Source organism: Sparus aurata, chromosome 12 (genome assembly GCF_900880675.1).
Source record: "Sparus aurata chromosome 12, fSpaAur1.1, whole genome shotgun sequence".
Classification (NCBI taxonomy): Eukaryota; Metazoa; Chordata; class Actinopteri; order Spariformes; family Sparidae; genus Sparus; species Sparus aurata.
Window position 1 is genome coordinate 15425534 of NC_044198.1, and position 26769 is coordinate 15452302.

General features: G+C 40.4%; 3 protein-coding genes across 5 annotated transcripts; all 3 read right to left on the reverse strand.

Moving 5' to 3' along the window:
• Window positions 1–736: 736 nt before the first annotated feature.
• Window positions 737–16807, reverse strand: dgcr2 (DiGeorge syndrome critical region gene 2). Of its 3 annotated transcripts, none has more exons than XM_030435288.1 (11): window positions 16193–16807; window positions 9396–9428; window positions 8100–8222; window positions 5733–5819; window positions 5419–5629; window positions 4910–4986; window positions 4638–4820; window positions 4343–4546; window positions 3815–3964; window positions 3271–3507; window positions 737–3186 (listed from the first exon to the last, which is right to left on the reverse strand). In XM_030435288.1, the coding sequence occupies exons 1-11, from the start codon at window positions 16272–16274 to the stop codon at window positions 2963–2965; spliced, it is 1611 nt and encodes a 536-aa protein (XP_030291148.1). In that variant the 5' UTR covers window positions 16275–16807; the 3' UTR covers window positions 737–2962. The 3 variants fall into 3 exon arrangements, with proteins under 3 accessions (XP_030291148.1, XP_030291147.1, XP_030291149.1); XM_030435287.1 differs by having other exon boundaries at window positions 3815–3967; XM_030435289.1 differs by lacking the exon at window positions 9396–9428 and having other exon boundaries at window positions 3815–3967; window positions 16193–16806.
• Window positions 16808–17957: 1150 nt separating this feature from the next.
• Window positions 17958–23370, reverse strand: ess2 (ess-2 spliceosome associated protein). Its single transcript, XM_030435290.1, has 10 exons — window positions 22968–23370; window positions 21878–22046; window positions 21583–21666; window positions 21227–21396; window positions 20929–21046; window positions 20683–20816; window positions 20441–20543; window positions 20219–20328; window positions 20016–20131; window positions 17958–19886 (listed from the first exon to the last, which is right to left on the reverse strand). Exons 1-10 carry the CDS (start codon window positions 23112–23114, stop codon window positions 19610–19612), a joined length of 1428 nt encoding a protein of 475 aa, XP_030291150.1. The 5' UTR covers window positions 23115–23370; the 3' UTR covers window positions 17958–19609.
• A 1688-nt stretch (window positions 23371–25058) lies between these two features.
• Window positions 25059–26201, reverse strand: LOC115592485 (homeobox protein goosecoid-2). The gene is made up of 3 exons (XM_030435291.1): window positions 25978–26201; window positions 25667–25902; window positions 25059–25420 (listed from the first exon to the last, which is right to left on the reverse strand). Exons 1-3 carry the CDS (start codon window positions 26189–26191, stop codon window positions 25343–25345), a joined length of 528 nt encoding a protein of 175 aa, XP_030291151.1. The 5' UTR covers window positions 26192–26201; the 3' UTR covers window positions 25059–25342.
• Window positions 26202–26769: the final 568 nt, after the last annotated feature.

Sequence of the window (26769 nt, forward strand, 5' to 3'; positions counted from 1 at the left end):
TACATTTTTAAAGTATAAGAAAAAAATTCCATTATTGCCCACGAGGGATATTAAGGCACTGAAACACTCTCTATTTCATATATAAATGTTCTGCATCTGTCAGGTTTGTTATTTATGGTTATAAGTGGATATAAATCCAAATATACAGACTGATTACTCAAGGCCTTTGAGTAAAACAGGGTTATTGAAATTTGGTGCAATCAAATTAATTTCTTGCGCCTTTATTTCACCTGAAATAATTCTTCTTTCCAAATATTGAATCATTTGCTTTTATGAAGCACACTTTAATCACTTAACATCCTCAATTTGACATATAGAAGCCCTGACATCTATTTTATGTGATGTTACATTTTCTATCTGGGCCGAGTAGCTCAGCGTAAAGTGTTGCGTCTCCCCCGTCCAGGAATAGATCATGCGATTCTGTCACTACACTGCCTCGTGTGAACAAAGCCCCTTTTCTTTGCGACAATACTTTCCAGCTGGGTATCACATCTCTGCTCTGCCCTGCTGCCTTATGAGTCACTGTGAGGTGCGCTGTATCCTCTTTCTTTACATCATCTGATTGATTGGATTTATCCAACAGCCGCCGTCTCACTGTTGTAGGGGGATTTCCCCGCGTCCCACTTTAATCCTCTGACATTTGGTCACAGCAGACGGAGGAATTCCCTCGACAACTCACGGAGCAGCTTAATGTTGTGACAACATGATGCTGTGTTCATACCCACTGACGCATGAGTCGTCCTTCATGGTGCAATTTATTTGGCATTTGATTAGATGTACATCTACCTCAGAAAAACACAAGCTCGCCCTGCAAATGAAGCAGCTTTTAAATTTAAAGGCTAATGAAATAAAAGACAATGAAATGAAGCATTGGCTGTATTATACACGAGACATTTCAGATGCAGTAATATTAGTTCTCAACACAGAAACTACAGTTTAGATTGAGCTGTCGGGGGGTGTGAGCAGGTTTTTTGATGCAGATGTTAAACTTAATGCATGAGTTTTTTCAACCCACTGTACAGGACAGACTTGTCGAGATAAAAGTGTTTCCATCCAAAGAAAAATCTCTCAGCATGCCAACCGATAGAAAAAACAAAACAAAACAAAAAAACATGCACCGCAGGTCCAAAAGAAAAGGTTGAAAAATAAAAACCAAACTTAATGGGAAAAAAAAATCCAAACCACAACACATGAATCCCCTAAACACACACATGCACACGTTACTTTTTCCCACAGTGTTTGAGATTTTGTTTGTCAGATAATCCACCGGGATTGTCGATGCCAAATGAAATTAAAAAAAAAAAAACAACTTAAAAATGTCAGTAAAAGCAGGGAAAATAATGTTTTACACACAATACATTCAGACGTGACAGTCATCCAGACACGTGTTTACAGCTGGTTTTCTTAGGCAGATCAAAAAACGCAGTTTCGAATGCTGGTGGTTCTGGGTAGACTCTGATCCAACTTTGTAAAAAAAACAACAAAAAATCATCCTTGAGAGAATCAAACGATTGTCATCATAAAAGGGGTCTAAACAAGTTTATACTTTTCTTTTATTACAATATTTTCTTTAAACTGCGATCCCATTGAGAAAACAGAGAACAGCAATAGACCCATCAACACCAAAAAACAGAAAGAAAAGACTCACAGCTACAGTCAGTGACATCTTCTTCATCAGTAGCTGGAAATGACCTCGATAATTGAGATAACAGATGTATCGTGTGAAGAATCACACGTACAGAAACACGTCTGAAATGGAGGGGCAGCATCCAAATGTGACAACTGACAAATTTCTTTCCAAAAAACAAATAAACAAAATTTTTAATCGAGAGATTAACGTGCAAAACATTAAGCTTTGAGTCACTAATCATGATTTAGTTAGCAAATGCACAACTATCCTGTGAAGAGTTGATGATAAAGTAACGATAATGGGACCGTCTGCATGATTAAAACACTTCATGATTGGAACAGTTATTTTAAATAAATTGATTTCCCCCCTAATCTTCACACATGCACTTGAAAAGCTTCATCGCTTTTGCTCGCTGATCAGCGGGAAGCTCAGACAGAGTCTGTCCCACTATAAAACAATCAAGATTACAGCCTGCGCTCATAAATTAGCATTAAAAAGAACACAATACCAAACTCGGATATTTATCAGTACCACAACATTCGTCAATACATAATGCCTTGTGTCAGCATTACCTAATAAAAACCCTACAGCAGGAAAACTAACCGTACCTTCTTGCAAGGTCAAACCTCTGAATTACAAAACTTTTGCGGCAAATATGCCCTATAAACCTGGAAGACAGCTTCATGTATCAGACTGATAAGAAATTGAGGGGACAGTAGATATTTATGAGCGAGCAGAAAATTGAGATCTGGGACAAGCCGCGACAGACGGAGCTGGTGAGGATGTTATTGTAGCCTGAAGATGGACAGACTCGTTTGAAGGACAGTATGATGCAAAGAAAAAATGCACAAGGAAGGATAGCTGGCTTTACTGTCCGTCTGTCACTCTTCGCCTTGTGCTGGACTCTGACACACAGGTATAACAAATTCAACCGGCATGGACCTGAGGGGGGTATTTACATCAGGGCTTCTCGACCAATCAGGCCAACTCTGAGATGTTTCAAAAGCTTTGCTCAGTCGGCGTTAGTGCAGCCTTCTCAGACTCAATGTAGTGTTTTTTATTTTTTTCTCTGTACAGCCAAAGTCCTCTCTGCTCCCTCAGATGTCTTAAAAAAACAACACTCAGAAGGCCGACTGTAGCAGAGTCTTCAGAAGGAGGGAATCCTCACACCTCGTTCTGATATGTCTGTACAAGCTTCAACTCTCCTCCCTGCAGTCAGCGTTTGGATTAACAACAGTCTGCTGTGTCCTCTCCCGGTGCACAACGCACTCATGACCTTCCTCAAGCAGCAGGCAATGTCCGGAAGAAGCTCCCTGCCGTCAGTCCGCAGTCCTATACCACGGTGCTGAGGGAGTCTGCGGGGATGGAGCCTGGGGCGTGGCCATCTGTCGGGGTGTCGGGCCCCACCAGGAGGGTGCTGCTATCTATGGAGTCTTCCCTCTCCTGAGAGCATGGCACAGGGTCTGGCACTGGACCGGAGGCGTTGGGAATATCGGCCTGCAGCCCGTCTACCATGGCGTTCATCTGGCTCGGCACCATGGAGACCCCGCTGTGTCCTGAAGGTAACGAAACAGAGAGGAGGTGAATACAAGACAACACTCATATGCACATGAGGTGCATAAATCTGGATCAGTGCCTACCGAGGTCCACATAGAGGAGGCTATCTGGGTTGATGGAGGCTTCGTATGGAGGAGGTGGGTCATCAGGATGCTGGATGTCGGGGTATTTGTAGGCGGCGTATGGTGGAGGAGGCTCCTGGAAATGGAAAGCGCCCCCCTCTCCGTCATCAGACAGATGCAGGGGAGTGAGGCCGGTGCCGAAGGCGTCAGGGCCGTAGTCGAAGCCTGGGACTCGTCTTCCAAGGTTAAAGTGGTGCACTGAGCAAATCAGAACAAGATAGATACAGTTTTATTTTACTGAATATTTAGAAATGTTTTGTTTCTGTAGAGGATTAAGAATCAAAGGACTGTTTAAATAGATCAGAGGTGCAATAAGTGTGAGTCACTACAGCTCAAACAGGCCTGAAGTAGCAAATACCATTAAAAACGTTATTGTGAAATACCTAATTGAAAAAACTCCGCAGTAAAATTCATCATAATAATAATAAAATGTCTCATTGCCTGATCAAATCAAATATTTATCCTTTAGAGAATGGTGTGAGTGTCTAGCAGGTTTTATACTCACAGTTTCCTCCGATCAGAGTTTCAATGCGTTCACGTCTCCTCTGGCGGAGTCTGTGCACCATGAAGAGCAGCAGGGAGAGGATGAGGAAAGACGAAATACAGCTGACGATCAGCCTCATCCCGCTGGCCATAGAGTCAAACAGGCTGTTTCCATCTGAGTGGAAAAAGAAAAAAGTGACAAAGAGAGAGAAATACACAAACCTATTTGTCCAATATCATTTAGGACGCCGCATTTTTGTCAAATAAGTTCATAACAAAATCTTCAGAGTAGACAAAAGATGCCAGATATTTATTTAAAAACAGGCTAATTTTATTCCTAATGTTATACTTTTTAACTTTATTTAAGCCAATAATATAACATGACACAGTGAAAAAAAATCCTGCTGGCTTAAGTTGCAGTAAATCAAAGCCTGCACAAGTTTGAGGAGGAGCTCCACCTTGTGGGATTGTGAGCACCGATATGACTGAATGTAAACCTCCAAGAATGAATGCACGAGGTGAATATGAACAAGTGAGCTTCGGCAGGTACCTGGGTCCAGACAGGTGAACTTGCAGCACTCTTTGGGATCCTTGCGGAAGTGCTGGCAGCCCTGCGGACGCTCACACAGCGCGGCCACACACATCTCAGGCTCGCCATCATGACACGTGCAGCTCAGACACGGGTCGTCCCCTTTAGGAGTGAAGTAGTAGCCCTCGTTTACAACATTGTCCTTTATGTCCACACATGTTTGCCCTGTTGGAGGGAAACAAAAACATCAAAATATAGTCCAAAAATAAGACATTACATGACTTGAATTGATGAAAAGGACTGGATGAGCACGTACTCCTCTTGCAGAGAAAGGGGAACTTCTTGTAGCAGTTCTCAGCATGCCAGCTGTGAAGGCCTCGTTCATTCATGCTTTTAATCTGAAAACGCTGCAGCTGAGCACAGAAGACATTGTCTTGGGTGGGAGACGCCTCCCCAAAGTTGGTCAGACCCTCAGGTGGCAGAAAAACCTGCATCGACCCTAGTGAGCAAAAACATTTTTAAGCATCACAACAATCAAGCTCCAGAGCAGCAGTTGCCTTTTTTTAAAGAGCAGGTGAATCCAAATACCTTTGTACGCTACCTCCCAGCGGCCCTCCAGGGAGTGGTTCTGATTGGTGATCACATACTGGTAGCCAACCCAAAACCTTAAAAACAGACAAAAAAAGAATGACTAAAATGTTTGGATTTAAAGTGCCAAATGGTCTATCTCAGGTTTTACTCATAAGCCAACAATGAGCACTTTAAACTGCCAACAATCGGCCACTAGATGGCCTGCGACCAGTGACAGAGCACCACTGCCTGAACATGCTGATTGTATATTTTATTTTGCTGGGGAAAAAAAAGGGTCAACAGGGCCAAAGGCAAAGTTTAATGAGTTAGAAATTCAGATCTGCAACTTAAAGGGTTTGATCCTTAGAGGCTACACATTCTGCCAGCTACTTCCTGTATGTATAAAGGCTGAATAAAAAAGCAAAGAAAGAGAATTCAGAGGTGGAGGTAAAGATCATTGAAGTGTATTTGTAGCAGCACACAAAATTCTTTTAGATTCAAAGGTTTAATCCGATGTAAGAACTCACTTGCACTGGTCTCTGCGCTCGCAGACTTTCTCATCAAAATCCACCTCGATCTTCAGTATGAACTGCAGCTCTTCGTTGGTGACAAAAGTAGCCAGGGAGCCGTTGACTTTCTGACAAGTATCCACGGCCTGCCAGTAGTTCTCATTCCTCAGGTACACTTTGTAGCAGCTGGCCGTTTTCTCGTAGTGGTGCCACCCACTTGGGCATTTCTCTGTGGGAAAAAAGGGCAAAAAGATACTTTAGCAAATTTGGTCTGCAGCCATGATGCAGATTCAACAACTATGAAATCAACTATGATGAAGTGAGCTGCTTACTGTTGAAGCGCACAGGCTGAGCCACACCAATGACGTCTTCCACCTGGTCATATCCATTGCCGAAACGAAACCTCTCCTCTTTTATAGCTGCAGAAAAAAAGAATAATGAGTCGAAGTCAACGACAGTGAACGAGCACGATTTGGTTTGTGTTATGCAACCTGTTAAAAGCCTGTGATGTAATGAACCTGTTTTCATTTATCTGATAGATAAATATATCAACCTGCTGCATCTCTCTGCACCATCTCTGCCAGGTAATCCCACATTTTAAACTGTGTGTGTAAAAAAAACAAACTTTTGGGGGTAAAAATAACAATTTAGCTTCAGTCCACAGACTGTATGGATTCATGTAACATAAGCAGGAACACCTATCTATCTCTTTCAGTACATTACTTGACACGGAAATTAAGAAACATTAGGGTTTGTGTCTTAATGTACATCTAAATCATCTGAAAAGGAAGTACAAAAGATTTGAGGAAGAGAAAAGCAGAACCAAAGCCCAACTCTGTAAACATTCAAGCAGAGCTGAATGTATCATTTAAGGTTTGCAGTCAGTCAAATCTAAAATCTATTCAGCACCATCTAGATTTGTTTAGTCTTTTTCAAAGAAGACTGAGATTAAACTGGCATGAGGATACATTTCCTGTTATTATTTTAGCTATGTACCTTGTCCTCTATTCTATGCAGCCAAATGGGTTTAAGGAGGAGTCATATTAAAAATGACCAAAGCCAAGAAACAAATGGCCCTGACAATAAAATGTTCTGAAAGTCTTTAATACCCAGTCAACACGACTAAACATGACAATATTCCTACTAAGCTGTTAACATGGCCAGTGAAAATAAATATTCAACTGATGTTTCAAGCTTCCTTCTTCATTGTTCCATCACATTCTTACATAATGTTTAAAAGTAGGTGCGTCTGTCCGTCAGACCAAGGCAAGGCTGAGTTGATATCAACCGCCACTAGTCTTAGTTTACAGCCTTGGATACTCAAAAAACGACCTATTATTTATTATTACCAACATGCTGAAAATAACTGACAACAAATCAAATTCACAGGAGATTTTTCAGGGAACACAGCCGGCAGATAAACTAAAATATACTAACTCAAAGTTCCTTTGATTCACTGATAATGGAATTATTGATTGAACACGCCTCAAGCTGGAATTACAGGTTATGAAAACAACAACCCTGCAGCATGAGTTTCCAGTTTTTCATTCTGAGGAAAAAACAACAAATCAGCTCCTCAAATTATTATTTTTTTTATAATGTCTTAAAAATTAGAGTAGTTGTCTCACATTGTCTTCTCCATTTTAACTTCTCTGCAACCCAACTTTACTTTTGGACAGTCTGCACTGGAGTTAAAAAGGTAGGTATTAGGTATATTTCTATCTTGAAATCAGTTTGGGGTATTTCTCCAGCACACCGGGTGATTCAACAAAGAGCTAATCCCAAACAAGAACATTGATTTCCATGCGCGCTGTTGATTTAGCTGACAATAAGCCCTCACTGAGATGTGTGGGAGCATTGTTTGGGTTTTCCCTGCACTTCTGTGTGAAACTGCAGCTACTGAGCACACAGTAAATGATAGCATGATGTTCAGCTTCAAGCTTTTTCAGTTGAAGACATGAACATACAGAATATACTGTACATGGATTTTGAAGTACTTTTTATTGATGAATTAACAAACAATTCATGCTTTTGTATCGTGCTCTATGAATGTGTTTTACAATGAAAAACCTCAATCAGTTTACAGTGTTGTTGGCAGGCCTGCAGCGTTGACTCAGAAGCATGCTCAGCTACTGCTGAATGGAGGTCACATGCTGTACTCAATCCTTTCAATAATTCGTATTATACGGTCAGAGATCTGGGGATAACGTCCCTCTGGATTTAAAGGGGGAGAAAACAATAGGATTTCGGCAAAGGCTTAGCACTGCAGCGTCTATGCAGTGCTGAAGAGATCAACAAATACTAAACAAAAACAGAGACACATGTGTAGCCACTCAGAATTGAACTCTGCCTTGCCTCTGCCTACTGATGCCCTCAGTCGTGTATTCTGACTCACTGAGGTGGATTAGAGGGACTTTCTCCATACCTGCAGACTTAAAACAATGTCTGAGCCATTTGGTGAAAGCCAATAGGTTGGATTGAACTGTGTTTTAATGTGCTATACAGAACATCCCAGAATATCGCTTGTTTAGTGAGTTCTTTAAGCATTCAGGGTGCATTCACACCTGCTTTCATAGCTGTTCGGCTGTGATCCGATCGCAAAAAGGTCCTGGGTGTTGCTATTCTTTCCAGAAACCAATCGTGTTATAGGTGTTAGGTAACAGAGTGGGTGTAAAAGGGCTTAAGTGAGCTATACTCACGGGGACAGTCCATCTCGTCACTCTTGTCCTCGCATGCTGTCCAGCCGTCGCACTGCCAGGACATTGGGATACATTGCATCTTCCCACTGCGGCAGGCGAACTGCCCAGGGCTGCAGCGCTGCTCTGAAACACAACAAGAGATTTTGTGTGGTTAAACCGGCACGTGACCGAGCCTTTCTTCCAAACAAGAGAAAAAAACATTTTAAGGTCCAGGAGAGGACTGAAGGAGGCCACGTGAGCTTTTGTTAAATGGTGGTGGGGTGAAGATATGGGGTCACGAAACACAAACAGATTTTTTATGTTTGTCCTGATAGCGAATGAGGGCAGACTGAGACAGTCAACAAAGACGAGCATATTCTGAATACTACAGTGACAAAATATACACTTCCTTAATATCATTCATTTTATATCACCCTTATTTTTATATTCATTATCGACTATATATCGTCTTCGATTTCAGATATTGTGATATGACCTAAGTGCAATGATAGTCATCCCTTATATACTGTCGCAATACCTCAACATTGAGGTATTTGGTCACAAATGTCTAATATTTGATTTTGTTGCCAGGTCCTAGCAAGTGCTTTTGTGGAGATTTCAAAGTCACAAAATAAAATGTATATTGTCACTTATTTTAATAAGAGACTAAGTGTGTGCACCTCTCAAGAAATTTAATTTAACCCCAAGTGCTGATGTTTAAGGTGCTTGCCACTTCAAGCACAGACCTAACATAGAAAGCATAAAAGATAATACTTGTTCCCCAAACTTTCAAGTCTTTGTACAACCCCATGCGAAGGGGCACAAAAAAAGGGCAAAATGTGTATCAACCCCTGGGTATGAATAAAATAGGACAATTGTGAGCATTTTCAGCTTTGAACTGTAACTAACGTAGCCTTTGACATATACAGTACTTAATGTCTATAAGCTTTTTGTCTGTTTTAACCTTCAGCAACACAGCCCATCTGTGTTAAGTGGGTCTCCACGCCACATGTGATTAACGTAAGAGAAGCCTTTGCCTGTGTTTTGCCTTTCTCATGTGATCAAAGTCTGTAAGCACACACAGACAAGTCCAGACAATGTTACTGATTGAAAGTAGGATCGTCACACTCTTGTTTAATTATAATGGCTAAATATTTTTCAATTATTAGGGGATGACTCTCTGACGATAGGTTTGTCATTACCATCTTAAGGAACTGCTGAGATATATATCTATATAGATATAGATACACAGATATAAAGATATATAGGTATTGAGGTCACACAGCTGCTACACTATAACATGTACTGCTTGCTTACCTGACAATAATCTTGCCAGAGCTAGCCGCGGACCTGAAACAGATAGAAACAATAGAGTGACTATCTCTACAGGAGTTTAAATTATCCTTTTTTTCGCGTGATAAAAAGGGAAAATATCCAACGAGTGTGCTGCTCATTATGCAGTCTGTAAGCGGCCACCAGGTCTCAGTGGTTCGACCAGTTGCTTGCCCAACAAGTGTCTACTGAACACCATCTGTTTTACAAGTGGTCATGTTTACCTACAATGGAGCTGGACCACACACACTCATCTGACAAATATGGCAACACTATTTTTACTTTGAAAAAAAAGGTCAGAGATATTTGTGACTATTGTTTCATGTGTGTACCAACTACCTCGGGTGACATTAACCAAAACAAAAACCAGACTTTCAGCTTTGATGGTCCCACAGAGTACAGCCACAACTTCCATGGTTTTAATGCAGTGATTCAAAACTGTCTTCAGTTTTATTAGAGTCCTTACTTCTGCTCAAATCTGCCTGAAAAATAAAACAATTGTGGGCATGAGGCTTTAGATTTCCCACAAAGGATTAATTAAATGTGTTAATCAAACCAAATATAATCAAGATTTTTCCTATTCTTGACAATAGTGCAGAATACAGCAGAGTCACAAACTTTGCTTCCCGATCTTACTGACTTATTTTGCACAACATCCTGTTTACTGTTTAGTGCAGATTTAGCAAAGTGAAACTAGGTTAATTAGATGACAAAAAAGTGTTTGTTACCCTGTTTCCACTTACAGTATAGACCACTCTAGTTATAGTGTGATCTTGTTAAAAGTCTCAACCATTTCCTTATTCAACTGTTTTTAAAAACAGGGTGCAAAGGTTCAGCAAGGTGGTTTGTTTAAGGAAGATAGCACTACATTGAGTCTGTGCCATTGTTATTATGCACAATATGTCATTTTTGCCATAAGGGTCTCTATAAAAAAAAAAAAGGAGGGCCGGACAAAGAAAGAGAGAGTTGGGTGCAGAGCCAGACTTTGTGGAGGAATAATCACCCAGAGTCACAATGGATTCTGCTCTGATCAAGTGTCATTTACCAACAGGAGGAGAGCTCAGAAATTACATCATCTTTCATCTTTATTACCGTCTATCAATCTGACTGCAGCAGCGATCCGCAGAGGTGATCGCCATTGTTTGGCGTATGTGTTCTGTAAACTTGACTGGAGCTGGAGGGGATTTGTACTTTCCTTTGTGTCTGTAAAGTTACAAAGAGGAAAGGGGAAAAGAAGAAAGAGAACTGGAGTCTTGGATGAGTGCCAATGAGAGTTGACTTGTACTTAAAACACATACACATTTGACCATTATTGGAAACATTTGGGAGAATGTAATTCATGATAATAATGTAACACTACTCAACAAAATATTTATACATAAGGTTTAGTCCTTTTTAGACATTTAAATGCAGAATTCTTACATAACATAACTTTAATTGTGACGCATTAGCTCACTCAAATAAGGTCTAGGTTTAAGAAAGGACAACCCATTCTTTAAGGCTGACCTCATTGTAGATTGCCTTCCGTCTGCTAAATGGTATTTTAACGGCTCTGTAACAAGGCGGACGTCACCTTGTCTCAGTTAATGCTAAATGGATTGAGACGCATTACAGTGCCGTCACAGTCTCCTTAGACTGAATGCATTATCATTGATCCTATCGAGCCTAAATGATGGATAAAATTAGAAACTGTGTATCCCTCAAACACTGGCAACAGAGATTAGTGATGTTAATAATTAATTAATATATTCATTCAGATTTACCGTTTCTGAATAGGGTGGGTTAGAATTATCCTTAAGGCTTTCAGAGACAATAAATTGATCTTGTTCTAAGTGCTTCGAAGGATCTTCTAATTATGCTGAAAAAATAGATGTTGCTATAATATTTAACTTGCAATCTCACTCTGTATACCTCTGACTATTTCCTACAGGCTACAATATTTTGTGTAATGAGCTTTCACCACCTTCACCAGAGGGAGATGTTCCTTGCTTGTACATGGCTGCCAGGTGATGTAACAAATCCAAACCCCAAATCCAGCTGCTGAATGTTAACGGAGCAGAGTCGTTTTAAGCTCCTTGCTCAGCACTAGAAAATACATGACTGGTTCGAGCTTCCTAGAGCCCGTGCTTTGAATAAAGACTTGCTGCCTGCACAGATCTGTGTTCGTTCTTTCGCTGCTTTTCTGATAACTGCTGCTGGAATACTCTCAAGAGTAGAATTTATTCAGATACCGCCATCCTACTGCTGAAGGTTATCAGACGTTTCATGTTGAAGGCACAGCTTGTACATCTTTGGGGAAAAGCTCCATCTAACAGCTTCAAGTTGAAATGCACTTCCCTCGTCATTATCTCAGCTTCCTGGTGAGTTGGATGGTGTATCTGAATCAGCTGTGGTGAACAACTGCCTGAAAGCTCATCTTTCCCTCCCCGTTTGGTTGACATCTCATCAGAGAGAGAATGTATTGCTCATGCTTGATAAGGAGGTTCATGTGTAGGATTTTGTTTTGAGATAAGCTAGAAGAACGCAACTGATAATGACTCACAATTAACCACAACACGTGCTTGACAGCATGCACACATATCTTACTGCTGTAAAGTAATGCATCCACCTGGGAATATCTGAACAAAATGACTGATGAATGACAAATGGAGTAGCTCTGTTTTTTGCCATGATTGAGAAGAATGAGGAGTTTTCTCTCGGTGAAAGGCCGTGGGGCAAGCAGGATAAAACGCATCTCTTATTGAGGCCATTTCTCTCACAAGCTTTGGATTTTGTGATGTCAAGTCGACAAATGGAGTGAACACTGGCTACCCTGAGAGATGGGAGCCCCTGCATCTCTTACATAACCAACGGGAAAATACAATAAAGACTATGAGACTGCCCCAGCTCAGTCCCACCGAAGTATAACAGCACAGTGAACTGGCCTTGTACACAATCACACACACAATCACACACGCACACGCGCACACACACACAAACTCTCTCTCTCTCTCTCTCTCTGCATCATCTCCAGCAACCGATGATTCACATCAACACTGAGGCTCGCTGTTAAAAGCAGTGAGTGGGCATGGGCATCCATTTCTTTTCCCTTTATACCACCTCACACTTAAAAGCAATACATCTTCTTCTCTTCACCGTGTGGACGGAAGCACTCCAGGTCAAATTCCGTTTTTAAAAAAACAGTTTGGTTTGCAAATCATTGCATGGGCAGCCTATGTGTAAAAACAGAGAGGGTTAAAAAACTGTTTTGGGGCAGGAAGTAAAATAAGTGTTACTTTTGCCAATTTGTGTTTTCCAGTGTTGCAGTGTTGCACTGAAAGCTCAACGCTTTCAGTTCTTCTTAGCACCAGTAAGATAGGGTCCATGGTAGTATTGACATTACTTATGTATCAGCTGCATTAATTAATCAATTAGTTGTCAGCTGTTAACCAATTTGATAATGAATCAGAAAAAGCAAGAAAAAATATTATGAATCCAGCTACTTAAATATTGTTTTTTTCTGGTCTCTCTTTTTTTTCTGTACAGTGAATTGAATATTTTTGGGTTAAGCACCAAAGAAGACATTTGAGGACTCAATCCAGCTTTTCGTATGCATTATATATCTATATCGGTATCAGTCGAAATGACCATGTAGCGCTAAATGTCCATGTTAGGACATCAAGTTTCTCTGTTGTTCTCCTCTGACATTTTCCTCAACATACACTTTGCAGCTGGTCAACATTTATAAGACAGCATCATGAGCAAGATTCGGCAACACATTTCAGTTGTTAAGGTGAAAAAGTTTTCCTCTGGAGCCAGAAATACGGGGATTATCAGGGCAGTCGCAGGGTTAAAAATGTGGGTCACTGTAGGTCAACATTCAACTGCAACTGTCTCGTCGGCGGTGCAGTCAGTGAACAAATACATGATCTGACTGAGCACTGACGAATGGTGCTTGTCAAAATTTAAACTATGGCTGATGTTTTTGTGGAGAACAAGGTTATAAATCAGCTGTCAGAGAAAAACAAATGGCTCGCTCTGCCTCACAGACATAAACAAAGTTAAGCGGACCGGCTGATAAAGTTGATGGTATCAATAAGAAGTAAAGATTTCAGTCTCAAAGTCTTGGCTATGTTCACTATATAGGAGCCCAATCAGACTCTACAAACTTTGCCTGCTTTAATTATTTAAAGGCTGCATTGAAGCAGTTCAGTCTGACCCAGGAGCTGTGTCCTGCAGATGACCCAAATCTGCTGACGAGTCCCACATTCATAGGTTGAGAAACACAGCAGACAAATGGTCACATTAATCAGGTGGACAACATGTTTATGATCACGCTGAGGCCTAGTCTGAGGTCTACAGTCCATCTGACAAGCATACGTCTGAGTAAACTTAAACGACCTTAGACATACACATGAGCTAACCACCAAACCATTGTCATGAGGTGAGGATCATATCCAGTTACATTTCTGTGTTTGTCATGTACTTTGTACAGAGAAATGCAAAGCATACGTGCATAAGCAACTTGCGGGGACATCTTTCTTGCATGTTTCAAATATTCTAATACTAAATACTATGAATCTTTGCATTGCCCTTTTTTAAATAGTTTGTTATTATCCATTTTCTTTGACATGTAGTACTTTTTGATCTTCCTTCTTCTTTTTCTGCTATTCTTACCGTTAAGCACCAAAACACTGCAGCCAAGGCACCAAGGTAAACTCCTCACATGCGAGAGCCCTCTTGGCAATAAACTTGATTCTGATTCTGACATTTTAATGTTCCCTGGCTCACTGGCAAATATTCAGAGTTGGTGGTCCAAAACTGAATGCTTCCACCAAAGAGCAATTTAGAAAATTTGACAATTATGTGCACAGCAAAGCAACTCAAGAAGAGCTGAACAAAATCTTGACCTTTATGGGATGCTTGTCTTGCTTGCTACAACATGCTGTAGGAAGTGTAATTGAACCCAGGTAAGTCAATTAACAAAGGTCTGACAATCATCAAGGTAAAGTGCAGTGTGGTAAGGTGGGTAACATGATTGCCAAATAAAACACTAACGACTTAGAGACTGTATGATGCGATCATGTCATGACGCATGTACCTTTGTTATCAGCAAGGCACTAAAACTGCCTGAGTGGGAGAGACACTGCAAGATCACTTAAGCCTACACGTGCGACAAGAAAAGTGTTTCATGATCACAAATGCTTTTTAAAATTGAATTGTAGTCTGGTAAACTGGATTATACTTTAGCTGAATGCCCAAGTCATGTGGCCATCAACCTTTGGGAAGTCTGAACAAGATGTGCAACAGCATGCTCTACGAAAACACACCCTCTGTGACACACAGCCAGTGCAAAGCAGGTTTGCACTGTAGGATCCCTGGTACAAGGGCCAAACAACTTATTAAGGGTTTAAAAAAATACATGGACGAATAAAAAAGGAAATGATATTCTAAGGCATTCTACACAAGGCTAAACTATGGCTGAGAGATAACCTTCCCTTTTAAAATGACTCTCTCGAGTTATATAAGCAAAGGGTGTCAATGTTACAGTGCGTAATGAATTCCTTCCATTCCATTAAACACATGAAAAGATAAATAATGACAGTTGACCACACTCTATAATTGGGTGCAAATGAACCATAAAGAGCCTTGTAGTGTGAACCCAATATTTGCCCAAGAACCAACCCTCTACACAAGTGAACAATAAGGTGGCATGCAGGGATGTGTTGAAGGCGTTTTCTGAGCAGGAGGTTACTCCTTTGGATTCAGGCAAACAATAATGTGTTTATCCAGGACTTGAACTGCTAACAGTTTCTCCGAGGCACATTATTGTCAGGATCGCAACACACATTTTCTCTCTTTCTGCTGCACAAACGTAAGGGGTTTGCATTCAAAGCACGAGATCTTGCTCTCGATTGAGACATATGATGTGAAATCATTTCCCTTTTTAGGTCATAACAGCAGCTGCATTTTGGACTTTTGTGTGCCAGTACAGGACAGGTTTAAACAAATATGCACACTGTGTATCCACTTACTAGGGGTTTTAATAAGTCATGTATTGTCTGCAGTATGTGATGCATTTAAAAATAATCTCCTTGGCATCTATGGGATAGTGTCATTTCTGTATTTGTCCATCGGTTTGATGTGTTTGACTGTGAAGCTGAAGGATGAGTCAATGAGATCCTCAGCTTTAGTGATGCAGGAGCATGAATCTCTGACATGCATTTCAAATTACAGCTCCACAGTTAAATCGGACACGAACCAAGAGGGGTTAAAACACCTAGGTTAAAATGGTTTACATACCTTTATATTGAGCCGAATTGAGACGTTTTACACTATGAGTCCACACACATCTTTACAATATAATTTCCCCGTACAAATCTATTGAAAAGTGACAAAACTAGCCAATTATGAAACAGAGGAAACGCTCTGTGTTTGTGAAAAACAAACCGCGTTAGCTACTGTTTCAAATGGAAATAATGAACGGGGCTATGTGGACTGTATGAATCTGTAAGTATTCTTCGTTTAATGATAGCCAGCGGGGGTTTCAGCTTCCTACTTTTTAAAATAGAAAATACTGCTGAAGTGCCGACAGCATGGCGGTTCTTCACGCTGTCCAGCAGCGGCTCAGCAGCGGTTTAAAAAACCACCGGAGCCCCTGGTTCCTCCAGCAGGCCTTTCCGCCTGACCTGCCGCTTTCTGCTCCCAGCTGTAATCTCCGTCCCCCCCCCTCTTCTTCTTCTTCCCTGCCGAGCCCGAGGGAATGTGTGCACAGCGAAAACAACTTTTAAAGGTTTATTTACCTGTCCGTGGTGGGTCCGTTAACGTGAGGACGAAGAGGAGAGAGAAGAGGACGAAACTGCTGCTGTCAGCCTTTGGCAACATTTATCCTCCATTCATAGTAACTCCTCTATTCAGAAAAAAAATCCAAAATTGTACCGAGGATCTGCAACAACCGCCGCCGCCGCCCTCTCCGGATTTATGACGATACAAGTTGAATGCACTTTAAACCCATTTTTTATGCGCTAAAAGCGGCAGCTAGCGAAGTATAAAATGTCGTGTTTGGAGCATAACGACACAGATTGTGCTTAATCTGAGCGAGTGGCTAACGTTAGCTAACTGCCGTTAACGTCGTCCGTCCTCTCCGCCTGCTGCCTCCGCTGCTGCTGCTCGGTCTGAAGCGGCGCTGATCCAAGATGGCTGCGGCCTCCCATCACAACAATCCCAAACATGGAACACACACACACACACACACGCTATCAGCTGGACGAGCTGCCGGGGCGGAGTTTAGCAGATTACACCCAGTGTGGCACACGATAACCAGCGTGTGTGTGTACCCGTTGAGATTATTTTGTGATGAATCCAACCCAAAATACATTCACTGGATGTACCGAGCAGAGGGCAGCGGCCGACAACTCGGGCGGCGCAGATCACTGGCGCAGTTTGTTTTTTCCGCTGGTTACGCGTGGCAGCAGACTTTGACGAGGAGTGAAATGCATTAATTAAAAACAAAGATAATTAGATGTAAACTACACAGTTTACCTCAAGGTCACACATTTACAGTGAAGCCACCGCATGCATTAATCCAATTCAGCAGAGATTTATTGTTTATTTATTGTTGTTTGTTTTTTTTAATTTTCACCAAAGCAGTCGTTAAATGAGATTTTCCTTTGTCATTTTGGATCCTCAAGAAACCATTTCAGAAAAGAAAAAAAAAATCATAAATATGCTTGTCTCCCCAGTTATGTTATTTCGCTATGTGTATGGTCTCCCTCCCCCCCATGAGACAGACAGTCTAACCTTTGTGACCTTGTGAGATAGCCCCTGGGTCAAACTGTCTTTGAGGAATTTTCCTGCTTCATGTTAGCATACTGCGGGTTTTATCTCTTGTCTTTACACCAGTTCTCAGACTTAAAATACAGCATCGATGGAATATGTATTCATACCGGAATCAGACACTGACAATACTCAAGTACATTTATTAATCCTGCAATCAAAACCATATTAAGTAAAAGTATGTGTCATCACGAGAACGCACTTAAAGTTGCTATTTGTAAAAAAAAAAAAAAAAAAAAAAAAAAAAACAAAAAAACTTGTAAATTAAGCTTTGGAATGCCAGTCGACCCTTCTTAAAATCCCAAAACCTCATTTTTTGACAAGTTGGGTAACCCAAATTGTCATTATTTGATGAGTTGGGAATGAGACTCATACCTCAACTTTACTTATAGATAGCACATTTAAAGCATCAAGTGCTCATTCTGCAGAAATATGGTCCCAGTCAGTGTTTTACTATCTATAACATAATATTACTTTTGTCTTGATGTGTAGTTGTCTGTGTGTTGTGTTGCAGACATATCTACCGAGATGAGCATGCTAACCAGGTAGCCCGGACGACTTGGTCCAAACGTCCTGTACTAGCGATGTAAAGACCCTGTTCCCTGAGCTCCCAGTCTGAATCTCTAGCTGCACTGCTAACTGAGCTAACTAGCTTACGGCAGCTACAGTTGGCAGTTATACAGGTGATATGATGCCCTCCTTTTGTTACAAGTATGATTTTGTCAACTGTTCAATTATTACACATTTCACCTTTAATCTACAGCAATGCGACACATTCAATACAATGATGATATGTGTGTAGCATTGCTACACTGCTATACCTAAAACTGAGTTTACACATCTGTGGAAATGTATTTTTAAACTAATCCAATCGGAATTTAAAATTGTTTATTAACTCAAGAAGCAATAATATTTTCTCAACCCATAAAGGAACACTTCATCCTACATCCATTTTTTAGAAAAATTCAAATCCTGAATCATCAAATACAGAGATGCATGGTTTTTCATAGGACACAACGGGTATGAAAAATTATGATCTGGCAACTGCTATCTGTAGCTGAAAGACAAATGCAGTGGAGTAGAGTAGAATGTTTGCCTCTGAGATATAGTGGAGCAGAAGTATAAAGTTGCATTAAATCAAAATACCTACAAGTAAGTATAAGTGCTTTGAAATTGATCCTGAAATACAGCAGTTAAATGTTCTCAGTTACATCCCACCACTAGGCACACTAATAGCCCTGTACAAGTGGGCATATGTGCATTGTTTAAAGATAGAAATACCAAAATACAACCCTATATTTTAACTACTGTTCTGATGGGACCCAAATAAAACATTTTCTTACAATAATCTTTTTAACATTAATATTTGACAATCCCTTCACTAAAAACTTACTTTTGTGTAAGTATGAAGTCAATAACTGAGTCACACTGATGGCCTTGTCATGGAGAAACATGCCTGGTTATGAAAACACTGACTTATGAACCATGACTCGCCTGATAAGGTGACGTTGTAAATCGTGCTGCAACGTGTGCTGACATCCACGCACACAATCTCATTTACTAATAAATCTGGCCTCAGAGGGCCCTGTAACCTCTACTTCTTCAGAAAACATGAGGAGGTCATATTGGAGTGTTTTCAGCCTGTTTAAACACAGAGCAGTATGACTAGAAGCTCGCTGGGAAAAGAGTATTATGTTATTTTTGCTCTACACGTAGGAGGTAGCACAGAGTACTGATGAGGAATTCACCTGGTGATGCATGGCTTTATATTCTTTTGCAGACAATTTGTAGCCAAGAGTGCAATTTAATTATAGGTTTTAAGAAAAAAGGTTCTACAGTTTTAAGCAGAAGTAAATTTTTCAATTTTAAATTAAGAAACATTCAGCATTATTATCAGTCAGCGGTCTGAACAAGAAGCTCTTTGTGTTTTCCCCCCATTTTTTACACAAAAAAATGGTGACCCTGATGAAACCTGATGTAAAGTAACAAAATATTTGGGATAAAATAAGCATGAACAAACTGAAATGTCACAGCAGCATGTATGGAGAGCTGTGTGATAACTATTATCACTATTAAGCATGTGCTTTTGGGCAGTGGCTATGCCACCTTGCATTTGGACCAAAAAAAATATAAACAACTTGATTAACAAGTAATTCAATAGAATTAGGACACTCAGATGTATTTTACAGGATCTCCATTAACACATCTCTCCAAAAATGTAACAAATAAATCCATAAAAAAAATCTTCAGTCCTCTGTAGATTTCTTTATCCAGCTGTGCTCTTATATTAGAGAAAACTGGGTCTTGAGAGTTTATAAATCAAGTTCTCCGCCTTATAATAAGTCTGTTTTGTTTTGTACGGTCCCAGCAGAGAACAGCTTCATTTAGAAAAAGTCAGCGGCTTTCCGTCTCTTGGGAAGCTGCAGCAGATTGTCTGTGAGTGATGTAAGGTCCTGAGAGCTCGGCGTCTTGGATTTGGTTGGTGTCGGCGTTCCTGAGGGAGTAAGCGGGCCACCGAAGGGAGACTTGCATGCAAGTCTATGTGAAGGTGACGGGGTGTAACTCGCTCGTAGTGCTTTGTCCGTGTATTTGCTGGATGTCCGATTTACGAGCCTCTGCAGTGCTGGGGTGAGGGCTGGGCTCAGACCTTTAGGCGTAAGGCTGTAAGACAAAGATTTATGTGATCAGTTAACTTATGATGGTGGCAAATGCTTGAAAAATGACAGTTATACAGAGAGTAGTCGAAATATGCAGTAAGCTGTTTTACTCGTGGGGGCAGAAGGTCTTTACCTGGCGAGGTTTTCCGTGACCTTCCGCAGTGCCTCCTGTTTCTTTGCACGGTTTTTAGCAGCAGCTTCATTTGCCATCTTTAAACCAAGCCTCTCTCGTCTTCCTGGTTCTGGAATCTATTACAAACAATTTAATTTTATATTATCACATATCACCATTTTTACAACCCAACAAGAAATTAAAAAACTTCAGCTACTACCTACCTTAAATGATGGACCATGATTCCTCTCAACATATGGGGTGTCTGATCCATCCAGACGAAATGGGGTGCTCTCGATCTCACCCCAGGTCATCAGAGGCGACTCGGCAACACCTGAGGGGACAAACAGCTTTCAGAAATCTACTTCAAACTCAGAGGTAGAGGTTGTTTTCTTTAAGGTTTCATTTGTCTCAGGACTATTACCATGACTTTAAGATCCACTTACCGGGTGCAGGGGACGGCATTGCTTCAAAACCATATCCATTCACTGTTGGGGATTCATGTGGGATGAGCTCTTTCCCATCCGGGCCTACTTTACCCTGTTTGAACTGGAGAGAACACACGATAGATCAGCGACATAATTCATTAATTAACAGTCTTATTCAACTGAGGAACAGACTGTCATGCAGGGACAAGCATACAGCACTATTTTTTGGTTTATTTTTTCACCATATTCCTCAAATTTACCTGGGCATTGAGGGCTGCAGCCTGCTGAATCTGGCTCTTGTTGAGAGCTTTGCTGAACGGGTCTACAGTAAAGCGAGTGTTCTTGTGAATGACCTCTCGTGGCTTCTTAAATAAAGCATCATCGTCTGGAACACCTGATTGCAGAAAAATAAATATTGTAAAAACAGATGAAATTCACCCTTTTCTGTCACAGCTAAAGTTGCCTTCAATATAGGATTTTGGTCACTCCAAGTTTGGTGTTCTTACCCTCTGGATAATACATCAAGGCATTCTTCGCTTTGTACTCCCATGTCTCAAGTCCAGCTTTGACACATTCAAGCGCTGCCTTCTCGGCTGATGGTAAAGCAAGGTTCTCCTCGTGGCGCTGAAACATCAGAAGTATTCATAAATATTTGAAATGTTTTGAAAGGACTGTGCCAGTATTTTCAGAATCATACAACCCTGACAACCGCCAAAAATTTGGTTTCTAATTCTATGATCTGCACACCAAACATTTCATTCATTTGCTTCAAATTTAAGCGGTTTAATTCGTAAAGAAACCAACCTGCTTATACTCGGCCTCAGCGTCATACAACCAGGAATGTCTGAGCTTCTCCTTGTCCGATGCCAGATCCATTATGTGCTCAAATGATGCATTATCCTCACTGGTATTTTTAGCAAGGAAACGATCCAGACAGGGCAGCTCCTTCTCCTCCTTGTCATCATCCTTGCTCTCTATGAATACAGTAGCGAATAGAATACGGTTACACTGCAGTTGTAAGTCCATTTGTTTGAGAATCAACTGCCAAACATGATTTAGGGAAGGTGCAACAAAATGGTTTTCAAGTTGGAGACACAAATAAAGCTCAGAATATTATGTTCAGTTATCTGTTCTTAATCATTAAAGAATAAGATACATACCTCCATCTAAACCTTTGCCGCCATGAATGGAAGAGGGAGACCCTGAGCGACCCACCGGCGTCTCAAAGCTAGCTGGAGTTACATCTGACATACAAACAGATAAAGAAAGTTAAACTTAAGTATAAAGTGCATTCAGACTAAACTTCTGTTGACTACAGTTTGTATTTCTCACAGCACACTATCACATTGTTGACATATGGAAGCAAAACAAGCAAAGGGTGTTCTCCAACTGAACAAGTACAAGTACAGTATAATGACATGTTAATAGTACAATTTCACTCCTCATGTTACTCACAGGGTGCAGTAGAGCGTGGCGTAGATTTTGTCAAAGATGACCCATATCGGATGGATATCTCTCTCATTCTCTCCAGGTCGCCAGTTTCCTCTGCATCCAGATAGTCCTTCTGTGCTTGCAACTTAGTTACATCTGGAAAGAAGTCCCTCTGGATGATCTTCTCTAAACTCTAAAATAAGACAGGTAGGAACAGTTTACTTTGTGAACTTCTATTTTGTTATAGAATTCCCACATGTTTCTCAGGCAAGTCTCACTTCACTCAGTCTGGTATGTTTACTCGGGATGCTAGTGCCCTGCACAAAACAGGATGGTAGGGCTGCAACTAACCGTATACTCGAATTATTACTTAATCAAATGATAATCTCAGCTCCACATGATGATGATGGCATCACGTGATAAAGCAGGATAAAGGATATGTTGAGCTCAATACCTGAAAGGTGCGCTACATAGTTTTTGGGAAACACATTTTAATCAGAAGAGAAACTAACCAAGTAAATAAACAAATTCTCTTAGTTTCCATAACTGAATAAACAAACCAACCGTATAAGAATGTCATGCTGCGTTACTTTTGTTTATATTGTGCGGACCCTGCCACCTTTCCTGCCTCAGACAAGCTCAAAAAACGTTCTGGGGATCTTATTGTCCTCGAGAACAGCTTGTTTATTCAGCTCTGAGATTTGCTAAATATTTCTGAGTTTGTACTATTACCTCTTCCCTAAATAACATACTGCTTCATTACTATCATCCATATGGTCGAATTATGTTGAGTTCTAATTTTACAATTGCCTAGATCCTTGACCACATCTAGTATCCTCTCATACCATATTTTGATCATATGTTCCCACAAGAAACAGCAGGTGGGGCAAGTCTGATTTGATACGCCCCTTTAAGGCACTCAGGAGTTATTGTAAATCTAAGTTACTCAAACCCCAATTACAAAACATACAAAGGTCAACACAAACAGTTGTTTGTTTACGCTACAGACATAGTTCACCTGTTGGTTGAACAGTTCATTTGCTAGGGCTAACACACTACTGTTTGATGTCTAATGATAGCCCGTCCCTTGGTCGTATCATTTTCTAACATTTACCTCAATGTACTCCTCTTCATCGAGGACCTTTCTCGTCTGCTTCTGCTTGTCCTGCTCCTCTGGTTGTTTCAGGAGAGCCACTGTTGTGACCGACGCAGGAACGAGAGTTCCAGACAGCGATTTCCTCACGCTGGCGCTGGCCTCCATTGTGGACACTGTTAGCGGCTAACGGCACGCTACCTGCAGTAAACACCGACTGAATGACACGGGAGGCTGCTTTTAAACCTCAGAAAGACCGTTTAAGTACCTCAAACGCACCGTATACAACTTTAAATTTAAGACGATGTGAGAGTCAGTAAGGGTCGCCAACCAGCTTGATAGCTAGCAAGTTATCCTAAGCTAACCTGAGGACGGCGTAAAAACAACGTAGTGCGTAATGTGTTGAATGTTACGTCACCGGAAGTCTACCGTTGCCTCTCCGGAAGTCTTCAGTATGAACAGAAAGGGAAGGGAATTATTACCATAAATAATGACAATCCGTGTAGGTATGTATGAGGGACGTGTTATTTTTTTGTACTATGAACCTCAGTTGTGTGTTCAGTGTAATACCTTTTGAGAAAGTGTTTTTATGTTTAAATATCTTTTAAAAGGTAAAAGTATGTGCCACTTTTTAGAAAAAAAAACAACAAACTACATCACGTTATGTGATGTCCTGTCCTACATCTGTTTTGGACAATGGAGTGTTGAGGATGAGTTTCACAGCCTGGGGAATGAAGCTGCTGCATAGTCTCGTGGTATGACAGCAGATACTGCTGTATTTCTTGCCACATGGCAGCAGGGCGAACAGACTGTGGCAGGGGTGGGTGTTGTCTTTTAGAATCCCATTCACTTGAGAATGCATTGTGACTTTTGTAATAATAATAATAATAATAATGATATAAACTATTATTTATTTATTTTATTTTTATTTATTATTCATTTTTTTATTTATTAAAACTGCACCTTATCTCTCTTTATCTTGCACCTTGCAAATCCACTATGTTCCATTTTGCTCAGTATTAAATATTATTTAATATTATCCTGGAACTGTTAAGCATCTTATTGTATATAGTGTATAATGTTTGTATATTGTGTAATGTACTGTTTTAAGATCAATATTTGCCCTTACCTCTTGATTGTATTTTTGTATTTCTGATTGTATTGTACCGCTGCTGTGATGACCTAATTTCCCCTCAGGGATAAATAAAGTTAACTATCTATCTAGACAAATCCCAACCATTGTTTTTAAGTGGCTAACGAATTAGCAGTAATTATGAATTAGCAGTACAGTAGCAAGTACTTAAAGGTAATATACTAATTAAAGTAAAGATAAAATATCACTTTGGTAAAAGTGAAACCTATATGAATAGTTCTTAGTCTTAAAATATTTGATATTAACTGCACCGAAGCATCCAAAGTAATTTTCTGGCAATAAATGTATTAAAGTATTAAAAGTACAAGTAGAAGCAAATTGTACATGTACACTGTATGTTATAGGTTGTCCAGTTATTACTGTATCTGATATTCTGCACTTTTTCTGATTTTCAGAATCAGTTGTTGATTTTATTGATTTTTATTTTTCAACTATCCGATTGCTGATTAAATAAATGTATTCAAAAATGTGGTACTTCGGATCTGATGCAGCGTGCAATCTGCAAAGTTACTAGTAACTTATGTTATCAAATAAATATGGTGGGGTACAAAGTACAACATTTCCCTCCAAAGTGAAGTTGAGTGGGAGTATAAAGTAACAGAATTGGAGACACTCTTGTTAGCACAAGTACATTAAAATTGTACTTAAGTACATTACTTAGGTAAATGTAAATGTATATCTCATCACAGCTAATTAGCCTACTCACAAACTGTACGGAAAAGATGTTTGAATAGGCCGGAAAATTGTAATTCTTATTGAATGTGTTCAAAGCTTTTGATATAGACACTTCAACTTGGATGTGTTTTGGCTCGCATAAAAAATGAAGCCCCTCCATCTCTGTCATAACAACTTTATTTGTTCTCAAGGACACTTTTTTCACAACAAGTGCAAACTATAAAAATCCATTTACAGATTCAACATTTGACTTTCAGGATTATATTAACATATACAGTACTTCAGTCAAGTCCTTCTATCATGCACTCAACCACTCAGACACATTAACAGGTTACAAAGCTCTCCACAGTCACATGAATTGACTGAAGCCAAGGGTTTGTCTGTTATTTGGAAACAAAGGTTATGCCTGTTTGTCATAATTGATAACAACAGCAAGAAAAAAATCCTTGTATTTATGTAAAACGCACACACACACACACACACGCGCGCGCGCACACACACACACATACACACGTTCTGTTCTTTTTTCAATGCTGTGGTCTATATATTTATATATATATAGCAAAATTTAGTTTTCTGTGTTTCCGACACCAAAAGATAGTCTTTTCTGACGCCTCCACTTTGCTCTTCGATTTTTGAACCAAACCTATCAGGGGAAGAAAGGTTATTTAGTCATTGTTTCATAAAAACGTATAATTAAAACACCACAAATGAATTAGAGCTTTGATTAAATCCAGTAACATTATCAAACTAGCACACATCTTGAGTAACGTTCAAGTGTTTCTCCATCTGCCACAATACACTCACTCAGTTGGACCTTATCTAACCCCGCATCACTGTGAAAACACAACTGTTATCTGTTGAAAGACTGAATCTGACACAACAGTCTTACCTCTACCCTTTCTTCTCTTAAGTGAGTGCGCTGTGCCAGTTTCTCCCTCGTGTTCACATCTGGATACTGGTTCTGCAGGAACAGCTCCTCCAGTGCGTCCAGCTGTTCCTCTGTGAAAATTGTGCGGTGACGTCTGGTCCTCCTCTGCACCTGACCGGGCTTCTGCTCCTCCCTGTGAGCATCTCCCAGCCTGCATGGGTCTGCGAGCATCGCTGGTGGCCAACCGTACTGACAGGCTGCAGAGAGGACATATGGTTTTTAGGTCAGTGAAGTCAAAACCAGTGTGTAAACGGAGGTGAGAATGGTCTTACCTTCATGGATGAAATCAGTCTGATATACGTCTCCACAGTGGGAGCAGTAACAGCAGCACAGACAGGTATGATGAACAGTCTCTGCCTGGCCTCCAACAGGACTCACCACCCTGTCTTTTAGTCCACTCGCTCCACATGACCGCCTGTCTCCATTACTGTTTGGATACTTGCTCAGTATGTTCTCAATAGTGAAAGGAAACTTTTGTCTGTCCATCCCAATCAGTCAAAAAAAATTCAACACAGGCAGTGGCGATCATAGGATATTGACACGCAGCACTTTTGGATAGTTCAGCCTCAGCTGCTCCTCTGCTTCTCCTCTCTCTATAACAGCGTGTCAGGCCCTTATAGTGAAATTGGGAGGAAAAAAAAATAGTAAAACTATAATCCCCCCTATGGACCAGACACATAAAACGGTTGAAACTTAATTCCTGGCTAATCTGGGCAGTTTTGTGAAGAGGTTAGGGAGGACGGCAGATTCGGTTAATCTTGCTTCATTCCTTTCTCCAAAAGAAATCAGATTTCAGTGCATAAAATGAGAAGTGGAGAGCTCCTAAGATCCTTATTGTTGAGGTTTTAGAGAAAAGGGGATTGCTTGGTATTAGAAACCTGGATTTAAAGATGAACGTTTTTTGGTGTGGCCAGAGACTTGTGTATGCTGACTTTGAGGATTAGCCCTTAAATTTATTTAATAATGTCACCTTCCCATTTAGCTTTATCAACAAATGATCTTGTGCAAATTAGCAGATATGTTCAAGTTGACAACAGCAGTGAATACTAATGGCACACAGTCAT

Excerpts from the sequence above, each read along its gene's own strand:
- dgcr2 (XM_030435287.1), bottom strand. The coding sequence starts at position 16,274 with ATGTTGCCAAAGGCTGACAGCAGCAGTTTCGTCCTCTTCTCTCTCCTC. Across the intron at positions 5,820-8,099 it reads TGACGAGATGGACTGTCCCC|CTATAAAAGAGGAGAGGTTT; the intron begins GTGAGTATAGCT and ends TTTTTTCTGCAG. Across the intron at positions 4,547-4,637 it reads CCCCTTTCTCTGCAAGAGGA|GGCAAACATGTGTGGACATA; the intron begins GTACGTGCTCAT and ends TCCCTCCAACAG.
- ess2 (XM_030435290.1), bottom strand. The coding sequence starts at position 23,114 with ATGGAGGCCAGCGCCAGCGTGAGGAAATCGCTGTCTGGAACTCTCGTT. Across the intron at positions 21,667-21,877 it reads GCCACGCTCTACTGCACCCT|ATGTAACTCCAGCTAGCTTT; the intron begins GTGAGTAACATG and ends TTTGTATGTCAG. Across the intron at positions 20,329-20,440 it reads AATGCCGTCCCCTGCACCCG|GTGTTGCCGAGTCGCCTCTG; the intron begins GTAAGTGGATCT and ends TTGTCCCCTCAG.
- LOC115592485 (XM_030435291.1), bottom strand. The coding sequence starts at position 26,191 with ATGGACAGACAAAAGTTTCCTTTCACTATTGAGAACATACTGAGCAAG. Across the intron at positions 25,903-25,977 it reads GACTGATTTCATCCATGAAG|CCTGTCAGTACGGTTGGCCA; the intron begins GTAAGACCATTC and ends TCCTCTCTGCAG. Across the intron at positions 25,421-25,666 it reads TAAGAGAAGAAAGGGTAGAG|GTTTGGTTCAAAAATCGAAG; the intron begins GTAAGACTGTTG and ends TTCCCCTGATAG.